General features: G+C 49.5%; 2 protein-coding genes across 3 annotated transcripts in view; one reads left to right on the top strand and one right to left on the bottom strand.

The window, feature by feature from the left end:
• plekhh3 (pleckstrin homology, MyTH4 and FERM domain containing H3) overlaps positions 1 to 10,942 on the top strand; it is a 54,866-nt gene extending 43,924 nt beyond the window's left edge. For both annotated transcript variants that reach the window (XM_072248740.1, XM_072248741.1), the window contains exons 12-13: positions 2,245 to 2,436; positions 8,305 to 10,942. In XM_072248740.1, coding sequence (XP_072104841.1) covers positions 2,245 to 2,436; positions 8,305 to 8,481 — 369 coding nt within the window. In that variant the 3' untranslated portion in view covers positions 8,482 to 10,942. The remainder of the gene's footprint in view (positions 1 to 2,244; positions 2,437 to 8,304) is intronic.
• Positions 10,943 to 13,208: 2,266 nt separating this feature from the next.
• Positions 13,209 to 16,283, bottom strand: part of tubg1 (tubulin, gamma 1) — a 72,587-nt gene continuing 69,512 nt past the window's right edge. The window contains exon 11 of the mRNA XM_072249111.1: positions 13,209 to 14,835. Coding sequence (XP_072105212.1) covers positions 14,638 to 14,835 — 198 coding nt within the window. The 3' untranslated portion in view covers positions 13,209 to 14,637. The remainder of the gene's footprint in view (positions 14,836 to 16,283) is intronic.

Genomic DNA, 16,283 nt, shown 5'->3' on the forward strand with positions numbered 1-16,283 from the left:
ATGGTAGGAAGACTGATGGAGAGGCAGCTAGTGTTGAGGAAGCGGGGTCTGCAGAAGGACGTAGACAGATTGGGAGAATGGGCAGTGAAGTGGCAGCTGAAATACAGTGCAGGGAAGTGTACGGTCATGCACTTTGGTAGAAAGAATAGAAGCAGAGACTTTTTCTAAACGGGGAGAAAATTCAAATCTCAGGGGTGCAAAGGGACTTGGGAGTCCTTGTGCAGGATTCCCTAGAGATTAGCATGCAGAGTGAGCATGCAGAGGAAGGCACATGCAATGTTGGGATTCGTTTCAAGAGAACTGGAGCATAGAAGCGAGGATGTAATCCTGAGGTCTTGTAAAGCACTGGTGAGGCCTCACTTGGAGTGTTGTGAGCAGTTTTGGACCTCGTATCTCAGAAAAGATGTGCTGACACTGGAGAGAGTCCACAGGAGGTTCAGGGGAATAATGCAGAAAAAAAGTGATAACATATGTCAGTCCTGACGAAGGGTCTCAGCCCGAAACGTCGACTGTACCTCTTCCTAGAGATGCTGCCTGGCCTGCTGCGTTCACCAGCAACTTTGATGTGTGTTGCTTGATAACATATCAGCAGGTTTCGATGGCTCTGGGCCTGTACTCACTGGAGTTTAAAAGAATGAGGGAGATCTCATTAAAACCTATCGAATATTAAAAACCTTAGATAGAGTGGATGTGGAGAGGATGTTTCCTATAGTGGGGGAGTCTCGGCCCAGAGGACACAGATAGAGTGGATGTGGAGAGGATGTTTCCTATAGTGGGGGAGTCCAGGACCAGAGGACACAGATAGAGTGGATGTGGAGAGGATGTTTCCTATAGTGGGGGAGTCTAGGACCAGAGGACACAGATAGAGTGGATGTGGAGAGGATGTTTCTATAGTGGGGGAGTCTCGGCCCAGAGGACACAGATAGAGTGGATGTGGAGAGGATGTTTCCTATAGTGGGGGAGTCCAGGACCAGAGGACACAGATAGAGTGGATGTGGAGAGGATGTTTCCTATAGTGGAGGAGTCTAGGACCAGAGGGCACAGATAGAGTGGATGTGGAGAGGATGTTTCCTATAGTGGGGGAGTCTAGGACCAGAGGGCACAGATAGAGTGGATGTGGAGAGGATGTTTCCTATAGTGGGGGAGTCTAGGACCGGAGGACACAGGTACAGTGGATGTGGAAAGGATGTTTCTTATAGTAGAGGAGTCTAGGACCAGAGAACACAGATAGAGTGGATGTGGAGATGATGTTCCTATAGTGGGGGAGTCTCGGACCAGAGGACACAGATAGAGTGGATGTGGAAATGATGTTTCCTATAGTGGGGGAGTCTAGGACCAGAGGACACAGATAGAGTGGATGTGGAGAGGATGTTTCCTATAGTAGGGGAATCAAGGACCAGAGGGCACAGATAGAGTGGATGTGGAGAGGATGTTTCGTACAGTGGGGGAGTCTAGGACCAGAGGACACAGATAGAGTGGATGTGGAGAGGATGTTTCCTATAGTGGGGGAGTCTAGGACCAGAGGACACTGATAGAGTAGATGTGGAGAGGATGTTTCCCATAGTCGGGAGAGTCTAGAACCAGAGGACACAAATAGAGTGGATGTGGAGAGGATGTTTCCTGTGGTGGGAGAGTCTAGGACCAGAGGACACAGACGTTGAACAGAGGGGCATTCCTTTAGAACAGAGATGAGGAGGAATTTCATTAGCCAGAGAGTGGTGAATCTGTGGAATTCATTGCCAGAGATGACTGTGAAGGGCAGGTCATTGAGTATATTTAGGGCAGAGGTTGATAGGTTCTTGATTACTCCCGGTATCAAAGGTTACGGGGAGAAGGCAGGAGAATGGAGTTGAGAGGGATAATAAATCAGCCATGATGGAATGGGGCAGCAGACCTCATGGGCTGAATGGCCTAATTCTACTCCAACATTTTATTGACTTATCGTCTAATCTTTGGGAACCCGATCCGCCAAGTGACTTAAGTGACAATGGGCAAGGATGTTACAATGTAAAATGGGGGACAGAAACGGCCAAGAGTAGCCATTTCCCCGGTCGGGATATCAGTCCTGTCCTGCTCCCCATGGGACCGGTTCCCTCATGAGGATATCAGTCCCGTCTTGCTCCCAGGAGTACCGGTTCCCCCATGAGGTTAATCGGACCCATCCTGCTCCCAATGTGATGGCTATTTCTGTTTACCAGCACCATACAGGACCTGATTTTAAAAATTGGCGATTTACCGTTACAGACAACTTCGGGGAGCACGGCTGAGATGCGGTGTTTGGCAATCGAAGCGAAGGCTGTTTCTCTCTACAAGCCAGGAGATATCGAATCCATGGAGAGTTTCGATTACCAGCAGATTACTTCGTTCGAGACAACCGACAAGAAAACACTCAGAATTACTCTGAACAAAAGGACTTTGCTGCTCCAGTCCTGCAAGGTATTGTGGTCCACAATATCTGACAGATCACCAATCTCTGATTTGATAGATACAGGTGCAGGAAGCCAGCTCATCTCCTCAGATCTCCTCAGCTGCCATGGCTCCTCTTGCCTGCAGTTCTGGGCAACCTTTGACTCCCCTGAAACCCATCGTTCTAATGTCATACCTCACAATCCTCAGCTCTGTCAATCAGGAAATTCCAAGGAATCACCTCAGAAGACATAGTTCCTCATATACAAGACCATAAGACATGGGGCCATTCGGCCCATCGAGTCTGTTCTACCATTTCAACATGGCTGATCCATTTCCCTCTCAACCCCATTCTGCAGCCTTCTCCTCATAACCCTTCACTCCCTGACTAATCAAGAATCTGTCAGCCTCCACCTTAAGTACACTCAATGACCCAGCCTCCACAGCCACCTGTGGCAACAAATTCCACAGACTCACCACTCTCTGACTAAAGAAATTCCTCCTCATCTCTGTTCTAAATGGACACCCCTCTATTCTGAGGCTGTGCCCTGTAGTCCCAGACTCCTCCACTATAGGAAACATCATCTCCACATCCACTCTGTGTCCTCTGGTCCTAGACTCCCCCACTACATGAAACATCCTCTCCACGTCCACTCTATCTGTGTCCTCTGGTCCTAGACTCCCCCACTATAGGAAACATCCTCTCCACATCCACTCTATCTGTGTCCTCTGGTCCTAGACTCCCCCACTATAGGAACATCATCTCCACATCCACTCTATCTGTGTCCTCTGGTCCTAGACTCCCCCACGATAGGAAACATCCTCTCCACATCCACACTATCTGTGTCCTCTGGTCCTAGACTCCCCCACAATAGGAAACATCCTCTCCACATCCACTCTATCTGTGTCCTCTGGTCCTAGACTCCCCACTCTAGGAAACATCCTCTCCACATCCACTCTATCTGTGTTCTGTGGTCCCAGACTTCCCCACTATAGGAAACATCCTCTCCACATCCACTCTATCAGTGTCCTCTGGTCCTAGACTCCCCCACTACAGGAAACATCCTCTCCACATCCACTCTATCTGTGTCCTCTGGTCCTAGACTCCCCCACTATAGGAACATCATCTCCACATCCACTCTATCTGTGTCCTCTGGTCCTAGACTCCCCCACGATAGGAAACATCCTCTCCACATCCACTCTATCTGTGTTCTCTGGTCCTAGAATCCCCCACTATCGGAATCATCCTCTCCACATCCACTCTATCTGTGTCCTCTGGTCCTAGACTCCCCCACTATAGGAAACATCATCTCCACATCCACACTATCTGTGTCCTCTGGTCCTAGACTCCCCCACAATAGGAAACATCCTCTCCACATCCACTCTATCAGTGTCCTCTGGTCCTAGACTCCCCCACTACAGGAAACATCCTCTCCACATCCACTCTATCTGTGTCCTCTGGTCCTAGACCCCCCACTCTAGGAAACATCCTCTCCACATCCACTCTATCTGTGTCCTCTGGTCCTAGACTCCCCCAGTATAGGAAACATCCTCTCCACATCCACTCTATCTGTGTCCTCTGGTCCTAGACTCCCCCACTACAGGAAACATCCTCTCCACATCCACTCTATCTGTGTCCTCTGGTCCTAGACTCCCCCAGTATAGGAAACATCCTCTCCACATCCACTCTATCTGTGTTCTGTGGTCCCAGACTTCCCCACTATAGGAAACATCCTCTCCACATCCACTCTATCAGTGTCCTCTGGTCCTAGACTCCCCCACTACAGGAAACATCCTCTCCACATCCACTCTATCTGTGTCCTCTGGTCCTAGACCCCCCACTCTAGGAAACATCCTCTCCACATCCACTCTATCTGTGTCCTCTGGTCCTAGACTCCCCCAGTATAGGAAACATCCTCTCCACATCCACTCTATCTGTGTCCTCTGGTCCTAGACTCCCCCACTACAGGAAACATCCTCTCCACATCCACTCTATCTGTGTCCTCTGGTCCTAGACTCCTCCACTATAGGAAACATCCTCTCCACATCCACTCTATCTGTGTCCTCTGGTCCTACTACACCCCCAATCTTGGTGTCATCCGCAAATTTGCTGATCCAGTTAACCACATTATAATACAGATGATTGATATAGATAACAAACAATGGACCCAGCACTGATCCCTGCAGCACACCACTAGTCAGAGAGGCAACCCTCTAATACCACTCTCTGGCTTCTCCCACAAAGACAATGCCTAATCCAATTTACTACCTCATCCTGAATGCCAAGCAACTGAATCTTCTTGACCAAACTCCCAAGCAGGATCTCATCAAATGCCTTGTTGAAGTCCTTGTAGACAGCATCCACTGCTTTGCCTTCATCCACTTCCTGTAACTTCCTCAAAAAAACTCTATAAGATTGTTGGACATGACCTACCATGCACGAAGCCATGTTGACCATCCTTAATCTGTCCACGTCTATCCAAATACTTGTATATCCAGTCCGTTAGAATACCTTCCAGTAACTTTCCCACTACTGATGTCAGGCTCAATGGTCTGTAATTTCCTGGTTCATCCTTCAAGCCTTTCTTAAACAGCAGCTATCCACATTAGCTATCCTCCGATCCTGTGGTACCTAACCTGTCGCTGTGGGGTGGTGTAAATATCCCTGCAATTTTTGCACTTGCCTCCCGCAGGGTCTGAAGGAATACCTTGTCAGGCCCTGGGGATTTATCCACCCTCATTTGCCTCAACAGTAAACGTAATCTGTACAGGGTCCACGATCTCACCGTTGCTTTGCCTGACTTCGATAGACTCTGTCCATTTCCCCAGTAACAACAGATGCAAAAATCCGTTTAAGATCTTCCCGTCTCTTTCAGCTCCATGCACAGATTCTATTCTGATCTTCCAGAGGACCGATTTTGTCCATTGCTATCCTTTTACATCTGTAGAAACCCTTGGTAATTCTCCTTCACCTTGTCTGCCAGAGCAATGTCATCTCTACTTTTAGCCTTCCTGATTTCCTCTTGCATTTCCATAAGCATGTCAGCTTATGCCAGAGCAATGTCATCTCTACTTTTAGCCTTCCTGATTTCCTCTTGCATTTCCATAAGCATGTCAGCTGTTCCTGCCTGCCCGTACCTACTCTGCACCGCCTTCTTTTAAACCAGGGCCTCAATATCTCTCGAAAACCAAGGTTCTGAAAACCTGTTATCCTTGCACCTCTTGCAAAATTTCACTTTTGAAGGCCTCCCACTTACCAAGAACAGCTTTGCCGGAAAACGGCCTGTCCCGATCCACACTTGCCAGATCCTTTCTGATGCCTCCAATGTAGCATCTCCACCCGAGGGCCAGACCTATCCTTTTCATAATTACCTTGAAACTGATGGCATTGTGATCACTCGATGCGAGGTGTTCCTCTGCACAAATTTCTGTCATCCAGTGTCACAATCTTCCGAGTTGGGGCCTCAATCTACTGATTAAGGCAACTTTCCTGCACACATTTGACAAACTCTTTCCCATCCAGCCCTTTTACAGAATGGGAGTCTCAGTCAATATGTGGAAAGTTACAATTACCTTCTATCTCCTTCTCTTTCTCCCATGCCTCCTGGTCCTTTCCGATCAGATTCCCCCTTCTCCAGCCCTGGATCTCTTTCACCAGTCAACCTCCCAACTCTTTACCACCCCTCCCGCCTCCAGGTTTCACCTATCACCTTGTGTTTCTCCCTCCTTCCCCCCACCTTCTAATGCCAACCCGTCATCTCTTTCTCTCCAGTCCTGCTGAGGCATCTCGTCTCGGCCCGAAATGTCGACCGTACTCTTTTCCATAGATGCTGCCTGGCCTACTGAGTTCCTCCGGCGTTTTGTGTGTGTTGCTCCTCTCTTACCCAGCCCTTGACCTTTCCCACCCACATGGCTTTTCCTATCGCCTTCTAGCTGTCCTCCTTTCCTTCGCCCTACCTTTTTATTCCATCCTTCCTGGTGGAGGGTCTCGGCCCAAAACGTAGACCATTTATGAATCTCTATGGACACTGCCTGGCCTGCTGAGTTCCTCCGGCGTTTTGTGCGTGTTGCTTTGTATTTCCAGCATCTGCAGAATTTCTTGTGTTTGCTATAACAAACTTGTTCCTTGCAACAGTCTGCGACCTCTCTACAAATTTGCTCCTCAAAATGCTGCAGACCGTTAGGTGATCTATAATATAATCCCATTAAAGCAGTCATACCTTTCTTATTCCCCAGTTCCACCCGTAACGTCTCCCTAGTCGAGCTCTGCAGTCTGTCCTGACTCCCTCCCAATTACCATCCGCTCCACCAAGTACTCTCAGAACCTTGCATATTACAGAAAGAACACCTTTAAGTTTTTAAAAAAACTCTTCATCCCACCAAACTGCTCCACAGCAAGTAATAGTCATAGTCATAGCCATAGTCATAGTCATACTTTATTGATCTCAGGGGAAATTGGTTTTCATTACAGTTGCACCATAAATAATTAAATAGTAATAAAACCATAAGTAATTAAATAGTAATATGTAAATTATGCCAGGAAATAAGTCCAGGGCCAGCCTATTGGCTCAGTGTGTCTGACCCTCCACGGGAGGAGTTGTAAAGTTTGATGGCCACAGGCAGGAATGACTTCCTATGACGCTCTGTGCTGCATCTCGGTGGAATGAGTCTCTGGCTGAATGTACTCCTGTGCCCAACCAGTACATTATGTAGTGGATGGGAGACATTGTCCCATCACTTGTCAAATAAAGAATACCAACATTTTCACCAGCAAGCCTGGAAATAACACATTTGGTTCCTTCATCCAAAGCACAGAAACAGGCCCTTTGGCCCATCTAGTCTGTGCCGTACCATTAATCTGCCTAGTCCCATTGACCTGCACCCGGACCAGAGTCCTCCATAACCCTCCCAATCCAGGTACATTGAAATCAAGTTCGCATGCACCACTTGCAAGTGGCAGCTCGTTCCACACTCTCGCCACCCCTTTCGAGTGAAGAAGCTCCCCCCCCATGTCCCCCTTAAACATTTCACCTTTCACCCTTAACCCGCGACCTTTAGTTGCAGACTCACCCAACCTCAGTGGAAAGGAAAAGCCTGCTTGCGTTTAGAACTGATTCTGCCCAACTTTATGTCCATCGTGCCATGTTTAACATCTCCTCTGCTGTCTGTACGTAATATAGGAGGAATTAATTCAGGTTACTGATGTGGGGGGGAAAAAAATTTCAGAATGATATCAAGCAACACAGATCAAAGTTGCTGGTGAACGCAGCAGGCCAGGCAGCATCTCTAGGAAGAGGTGCAGTCGATGTTTTGGGCCGAGACCCTTCGTCAGGACTAACTGAAGGAAGAGCTAGTAAGAGATTTGTAAGTGGGAGGGGGAGGGATGGAGCCAAGAGCTGGACAGGTGATAGGCAAAAGGGGATACGAGAGGATCATGGGACAGGAGGTCCGGGAAGAAAGACAAGGAGGGGAAACCCAGAGGATGGGCAAGGGGTATAGTCAGAGGGACAGAGGGAGAAAAAGGAGAGAGAGAGAAAGAATGTGTGTATATAAATAAATAACAGATGGGGTACGAGGGGGAGGTGGGGCATTAACGGAAGTTTGAGAAGTCAATGTTCATGCCATCAGGTTGGAGGCTACCCAGATGGAATATAAGGTGTTGTTCCTCCAACCTGAGTGTGGCTTCATCTTGACAGTAGAGGAGGCCGTGGATAGACATGTCAGAATGGGCATGGGATGTGGAATTAAAATGTGTGGCCACTGGGAGATCTGGCGGACAGAGCGTAGGTGTTCAGCAAAACGATCTCCCAGTCTGCGGCGAGTCTCGCCAATATATAGAAGGCCACATCGGGAGCACCAGGCGCAGTATGATGATATCAGTTTATTTTTGATCTTTAGGCCCAGGAGATTTCTCAGCTGATGAAGATATACAGCACCCACCACTGTAGAACATGGACCCGAGCTGGCAGCCATCCCACAAAACCCAGAGCCACAGTGGCCTTGCCCAACACTCCCCAACTGGTCCAGTACAAGGACCTCAGCACAGAGCAGACTTTTACCTCAGGAGGCATGTGACGCAGGAAGTACAACGGGAGAGGAAGCTGCTTTTCTTTTGGCGAGGTGGTCCCCGTCCATTCTTGTACCACACCAGCACATCCAAAACTCACCTTTCTGTGCCTTCTCTTCTTCCCAACCGCTTCCGCACGAGCTGCAGGAGAAGAGTGGTCCCTTTTAGGGAAATCTGTCGGTACCAGGTGTCCTCAAGATCTCTGCGGTCTCTATGGGTCGTGCCCCAAGATTCAGGAAATTCAAACTGAAGATCCGGCAAAGAGCACAATTATTTTTAAATGTCTTTTCTTTAAAAAATATATTTTTAAAATGCTAAGTCACAGAGCAGGAATGCTATTAAACTACCACGAAGACAGAAATAGGAAAAAGAACATTTCCTCAAAAACTGGGCAGTGGGATAAGCACATCGCTCTGAACCACAATCAGTGCACAGGGCAAGATGTTATGGAGAGACGCCCCACAGCATCTGGTGCCCCGGCAGAACTGAATCGGTAAAACACTACGAATCACCAGCTCCAAGTCTTCGCAGAGTGATTTGAGCTGGAACTGGGCGAGGTGATGTGCTGAAAGTGAAGGGGACTGAGGGCTGGAACGTCACAACCCGGTGCCCGGGAGAGATCTGAGGGAGGAAAGGAAAACCGGGAATTCCACTCTTCCCAACGTGACTTGCTTTAACCCGGCAATTGAGTCAGTCACTCCCACGTGTAGAGCTCCAGGCCCAGTCGGTCTGGAACTAATTAATTACTTCACTTGGCACCGTCTCGACGACATGCAGGAAGTGGTGTGGCAGCCCAGGGTAACAGATTGCACTAATTTACGCGAGTCCGAAGCTGCCGTGAGCATCCTCGGGCCTCGATGTCTAAAGCTGCTGGCAGCTTTTCATTTACAAAACCCTCCCCCTTTGACTGTAAATTTGCTCCATAAAACAAAAGCTTTTTTTTTTAAAAGAAAAAATTAACTCTCAACATTTCCTGTCTCATCCAATGTACATGTAATGCACTACACTGTACAGCTGAACAAGGGTGCATCATGTAAAGGATTTTCTGATTAAAAGAACTGAATATATTGTTAACTGCATTGGCTTTGCCTCACACTGTAAGTGGTCTTCGAGACCCACTCAGACGCACTTGGAGGCTGGGCCCAGTGCCCCGCTGCAGGAGTTCCAGCAGGTCACAGAGAACAGGCTCTGGTGGGAGGCGCAGGGTGAGCAGCAACCAAATGGGGTATTTTTCCATCCTCTTTATCGGGGAATTTTAGATCGCAGCAGCTGCTGGGCAAAGTATACAGCGCAGAACGTGCCCTTCGAGCCTTCCCCCGATTGAGCCCTGGCCTAATCACACAGGGCAATTTACAAATGACCAATTAACCTATCAGCCGGAATGTCTCTGGACTGTGGGAGGAAACCCCACCTGGACACAGGGAGAACGTAAGATCACAAGAAACAGGAGCAGGAGTCGGCCACCCGGCCCGTCGAAAAAGGGAGGTGCAACGAGACCTGGGTGTCATTATACACCAGTCATTGAAAGTGGGCATGCAGGTACAGCAGGCGGTGAAAAAGGCGAATGGTATGCTGGCATTTATAGCAAGAGGATTCGAGTACAGGAGCAGGGAGGTACTACTGCAGTTGTACAAGGCCTTGGTGAGACCACAGCTGGAGTATTGTGTGCAGTTTTGGTCCCTTAATCTGAGGAAAGACATCCTTGCCATAAAGGGAGTACAAAGAAGGTTCACCAGATTGATTCCTGGGATGGCAGGACTTTCATATGATGAAAGACTGGATCGGCTAGGCTTATACTCGTCGGAATTTAGAAGATTGAGGGGGGATTTTATTGAAACGTATAAAATCCTAAAGGGATTGGACAGGCTAGATGCAGGAAGATTGTTCCCGATGTTGGGGAAGTCCAGAACAAGGGGTCACAGTTTGAGGATAAAGGGGAAGCCTTTTAGGACCGAGATTGGGAAAAACGTCTTCACACAGAGAGTGGTGAATCTGTGGAATTCTCTGTCAGAGGAAACAGTTGAGGCCAGTTCATTGGCTATATTTAAGAGGGAGTTAGATATGGCCCTTGTGGCTAAAGAGATCAGGGGGTATGGAGGGAAGGCAGGTACAGGGTTCTGAGTTGGATGATCAGCCATGATCACACTGAATGGCGACGCAGGCTCGAAACCTATTTTCTATGTTTCTATGATGCAGACACCTACCTGCCTTTTCCCCATAAGCCTTAATTCCCCAACTATGCAAAATTCTACCCAACCTTACCTTAAATATATTTACTGAGGTAGCCTCCACTGCTTCATTGGGCAGAAAATTCAGATTCACCACTCTCTGGGAAAAGCAGTTCCTCCTCATCTCCGTCCTAAATCTACACCCCCGAATCTTGAGCCTATGACCACAAGGCCATGAGATATATTGACTGTCCTGTTGTACATACTATATATTTCAAATTACTATAAACTGCACACTGCACAATCAGACGGAGACGTAACATAAAGATTTTTTACTCCTCGTGTATATGAAGGGTGTAAGAAATAGAGTCGATTCCGTTCAGATGCCCCGGAGATAACAGCACACAAGTGTAGCAGTTAGCACAAAGCTTTTATGGCGCCGCCAGCCCCAGTTCAATTCCCGCCGTTGTCTGCAACAAACATGTATGTTTTCCCCGCGACCGCGTGGGTTTCCTCTGACTCCCTCCCTCATCCCAAAGACCTGCGTGTGGGTGGGTGTAATTGGCCGGCGCAGGCTTGTTGGGCCCGTCCCTGTGCTATAACTCTTAAACCAGAGTGACAAGCTGCCTGCAGCGACCAAGGGCCTAGATTAGCATCCACCAGGAATCCGGCGTGAGGTGGCCAACGTGTCATGGTACCGTGAAAGGAAAGCCATCTGCCATATTTGGGGATTCAGCGAGTTGAATAACAGTGCCTGTTCTGTGTCAGTCTCCTCTCCATGGAGTTCCTTAACCACCAACACCCTCGTACAATCATCCCGCTGTGGACCGATGGTAAAAAATAGCCGGCTGAACACTGCTCCTGGAGTTCAGTGCAGCCTCGCCACTGAACCACCAACACCCTTGGGCAAACATCCGCTGTGGAGCAATGGTAAAAAATAGCCCGTTGAACAACACTGTACACTGTGTAATCTCTCCACTTAACCACCAACACCCTGCTAGGGCCTTTTGATGGCTCTGGGCCTGTACTCAATGGGATTCAGAAGAATGAGGTGGAGGGGGGTCTCATGGAAGGGCCTCGAAAGAGTGGGATGTGGAGGGGACATTTCCTGTAGTGGAGGAGTCTCGGACCAGAGGACACAGATAGAGTGGATGTGGAGAGGATGTTTCCTATAGTGGGGGAGTCTAGGACCAGAGGACACAGATAGAGTGGATGTGGAGAGGATGTTCCCTATAGTGGGGGAATCAAGGACCAGAGGGCACAGATAGAGTGGATGTGGAGAGGATGTTTCGTACAGTGGGGGAGTCTAGGACCAGAGGACACAGATAGAGTGGATGTGGAGAGGATGTTTCCTACAGTGGGGGAGTCTAGGACCAGAGGACACAGATAGAGTGGATGTGGAGAGGATGTTTCCTATAGTGGGGGAGTCTAGGACCAGAGGACACAGATAGAGTGGATGTGGAAAGGATGTTTCCCATAGTGGGGGAGTCTAGGACCAGAGAACACAGATAGAGTGGATGTGGAGAGGATGTTTTTTATAGTGGAGGAGTCTCGGTGCAGAGGGCACAGCCTCAGAAAAGAAGGACATCCAATTAGTACAGAGATGAGGAGGATTTCTTTAGCCAGAGGGTGGTGAATCTGTGGAATTCATTACCACAGACAGCTGTGTAGGCTGAGTCATTGGGTGTATTTATAGCAGAAGTTGCTAGGATCTTGATTAGTCAGGGTGTCAGAGGTTACAGGGAGAAGGCAGGAGAATGGGATTGGGAGGGCTAGTAAATCAGCGGAGCAGACTCGATGGGCTGAATGGCCTAATTCTGCTCCTATTTCTTATGGTGTTATAGTGAGCCTTTCCTGAACTGCTTTGGTGCTTTGGGTGAACGTGCTCCAGGATGCTGAGTGCAAAAAGGGACAGACGGTGATCATGAAAGATTGCCAGCGTGTCCCCGACTCCCAGCCTGGTGCTGGTGGTGCTGAAAGAGCAGACTGGTGACTGCATCACTTCTGAAAGCACACTGTAGCCGGTACAGTCAGCAGCCCTGCTCATCACCACACAGAAAGGTGCAGGGGCACAGAGGGGGAAATCTGCCACCACAGGGGAGAGTGGAGGAGGCCTCCACGGGGGCAAGGGGGAGACTGGCCTCCGCGGGGGCAAGGGGGAAACTGGCCTCCGCGGGGGCACACGGGAGATTGGCCTCTGTGGGGGTGGGGGGCAAACAGGAGATTGTCCTCTGTGGGGAGGGGGCACAGGAAATTGTCTCTGAGGTGGCAGGTACACAGGAGATTTGCCTCTGAGTGGGGGGGACGACACAGGATTTCCAGAGGTAGAGAACTTCAGTTATGAGACCGGATATGATGGGCTTGCAGGACAGGGGGAAGGTGAAGAGTAATTCAAACACTAATTGGCCACTAAACAAGGCGCACCTAGCTGTCTTTTGATGTTAAAGATCGGTAAAGGCACACTCATTACTGCTGGACTGAGATGCAGCCAAGTCATCGCGACTGCGTGAAACCAACTCTGACCTGCCAGAGCATGAAGCCCAAATCAGCCTAAGATGCACACACACACACGGCTGTGTGGAGGAAGTCCTTTATTAACCAGAGTCATACAGGTATGCTCCATCAACGCCAGGTCACCTCCCCAGCCCCCTCCTGCACGCAACCACACACTCAAACAAAACTTTCAATCTTTTAGGACTGCTTTCGTTCTCCCGGGACAAGGCGGAAACCGAAGCAGCTGTAATCATGAGCCAACGTGAGCAGAGTTCGGACACCCTGAAACTCTGCTCCAGATCGGGCGTTCAGACGGCTGCAAGCGGACAGCGGATGCCGCTGCTCGGCCAAGAATGACGAATATTAAATTTAAATCAGTGATCCATTCACAACTGAAACTGTCTATTCAATAGATCAGAAGTAGGAATTCCACAAAGCAGTTCAAGCCGCAGAAACTTTTTGCCAAAATGATTCTTTTTACCGTGAGTCACTTGTGGAAGGGTTTCCAGGGCTGTCGGGTGCTGCCAGAACAGAGGGCACACGCACGCACACACACACACACCCTCACACACACACACACCCACCCACACACACATACACACACAGACACACACACACCCTCACACACACACGCACAGACACTCACACAGACACACACACCTCCTCACACAGACACACACACCCCCTCACACAGACACACACACACCCTCACAAGCACACGCACACACACACACACACCCACATACACAGACACACACACCTCCTCACACACACACACACACGCAGACACACCCACACACACACAGATACCTTCACACACACTCACACACACACACATACACACACACCCACACATACACACACATACACCCACACACACATACACCCACACCCACACATGTCCTCACACACACACTCACGCGCACACACACACAGACACACACACAGACAGACACACAGACACAGACACACAGAGACACAGACACACCCACCCTCAGACACATGCACACATACACACACAGACACATACACACATGCACACACACACACACACACACGCACACAGACACACACATGCAGACACAGACACACCCACATACACAGACACACACACCCTCACGTACACAGACACACACACGCACACAGACAGACAGGCACACACACACACACACCCACTGACTCACTATGCATGCAAGCTCTCATTCCTCATCAGAAGTGCAAAACGGCATCACGGTGAGTCACCCAACTCAATAAAATATTGAAACAACGAAACCTTTATGGCCAATGCCTCATCGCCAATTTTCACCCAGCACCTTCCTCAGAACATGTCTCGGAACAGAATGGGACTGCGGTGTTCAGGCCTATGTCAGCTTGCCCTTGGCACTTAACACACTTCCTCACCTCCGTATAGTGTCTCACACACACAAAGAGTTACAGAAACGTAAATACAGGCACAGGGATGGCTCCTCAGCACACAGGGTGGGCAAAATCTGCAGGCAGTGATCAGTGCTCCTGCGTACCCCAGGAGATGTAGTCGGGGCGGGTAGCTGCATGGTATTCATCAATCAGCTGCTGGACAATCTCCCGGGAGTCGTCCAGCTCGGCAAAGTTCTCCTTGAACATGTCCTCTTTCCGAAACTGCTCCAGGAATGCCTCTCTCTTTCGGAGCTTGTCGTACTGCCTGCTGGTTCTCTCAAACAACTGCGGGGGCAGAGGAAAGAGGAAATCTTTAATGCCATAACGTGCACACGAAGGTGCAGCTTAATCTCACAGAAATTTCTCAGATGGATGCTATTAACATTGAAAGCTGGATTTAATTCTCGAAAGACCAGTATTGCATTAGTAATGAGCTGTGACTCAGTACTTTTACAATGCAGGTTCCATACCAAGTGAGCTTTAGACAGTGATTTATACATTCGATACAAAACTTTAACAACTATTACAATCCTGCTGTCTGCAGAGTAGGTCCAATTCAGGAAACAGACAGAACCAGTAACGAATAGGAAGGTGACAGTTCACGTGTCAAAGAGTAACATCACACTGGCCCAGTGACAGTCCGCTCGGCAACTTGTGACATCAAACTGGCCCAGGGGACAGTCCACATGGCAAAGAGTGACATCACTCTGGCCCAGGGACAGTTCACATGGCACCGAGTGACATCACACTGGCCCAGGGACATTCCACACACAAACAGTGACATCACACTGACCCAGTGACAGTCCGCTTGGCAACATGAGACATCACACTGGCCCGCGGACAGTCCATACACAATGACATCACACTGGCCCAGTGACAGATCACACACAGTGACATCACTCTGGCCCAGGGACATTCCACACACAAACAGTGACGTCACACTGACCCAGTGACAGTCCGCTTGGCAACATGTGACATCACACTGGCCCCCCCCGGACAGTCCATACACAGTGACATCACACTGGCCCAGTGACAGATCACACACAGTGACATCACTCTGGCCCAGGGACATTCCACACACAAACAGTGACATCAGACTGGCCCAGTGACAGTCCACACACAAATAGTGACATCACTCTTGCCCAGGGACAGTCCACACACAAACAGTGACATCACTCTTGCCCAGTGACAGTCCACACACAGTGACATCACACTGGCCCAGGGACAGTCCACACACAATGACATCACACTGGCCCAGGGACAGTCCGCTGGGTAAGGAGTGACATCACACTGGCCCAGGCACAGTCCACACACAAACAGTGACATCAGACTGGCCCAGGGACAGTCCACACACAAATAGTGACATCAGACTGGCCCAGCCACACACAGCGGCATCACACTGGCCCAGGGACAGTCCACACACAAACAGTGACATCACACTGGCCCAGGGACAGTCCACACACAAACAGTGACATCACACTCACCCAGTGACAGTCCACACACAGCGGCATCACACTGGCCCAGTGACAGTCCACACACAGTGACATCACACTGGCCCAGTGACAGTCCACACACACAGCGGCATCACACTGGCCCAGGGACAGTCCACACACAGTGACATCACACTGGCCCAGTGACAGTCCACACACAAACAGTGACATCACACTCACCCAGTGACAGTCCGCACACAGTGACATCACACTGGCCCAGTGACAGTCCACACACAAATAGTG

This window comes from Mobula birostris, chromosome X (assembly GCF_030028105.1).
Source record: "Mobula birostris isolate sMobBir1 chromosome X, sMobBir1.hap1, whole genome shotgun sequence".
In the NCBI taxonomy this organism is placed as follows: domain Eukaryota; kingdom Metazoa; phylum Chordata; class Chondrichthyes; order Myliobatiformes; family Myliobatidae; genus Mobula; species Mobula birostris.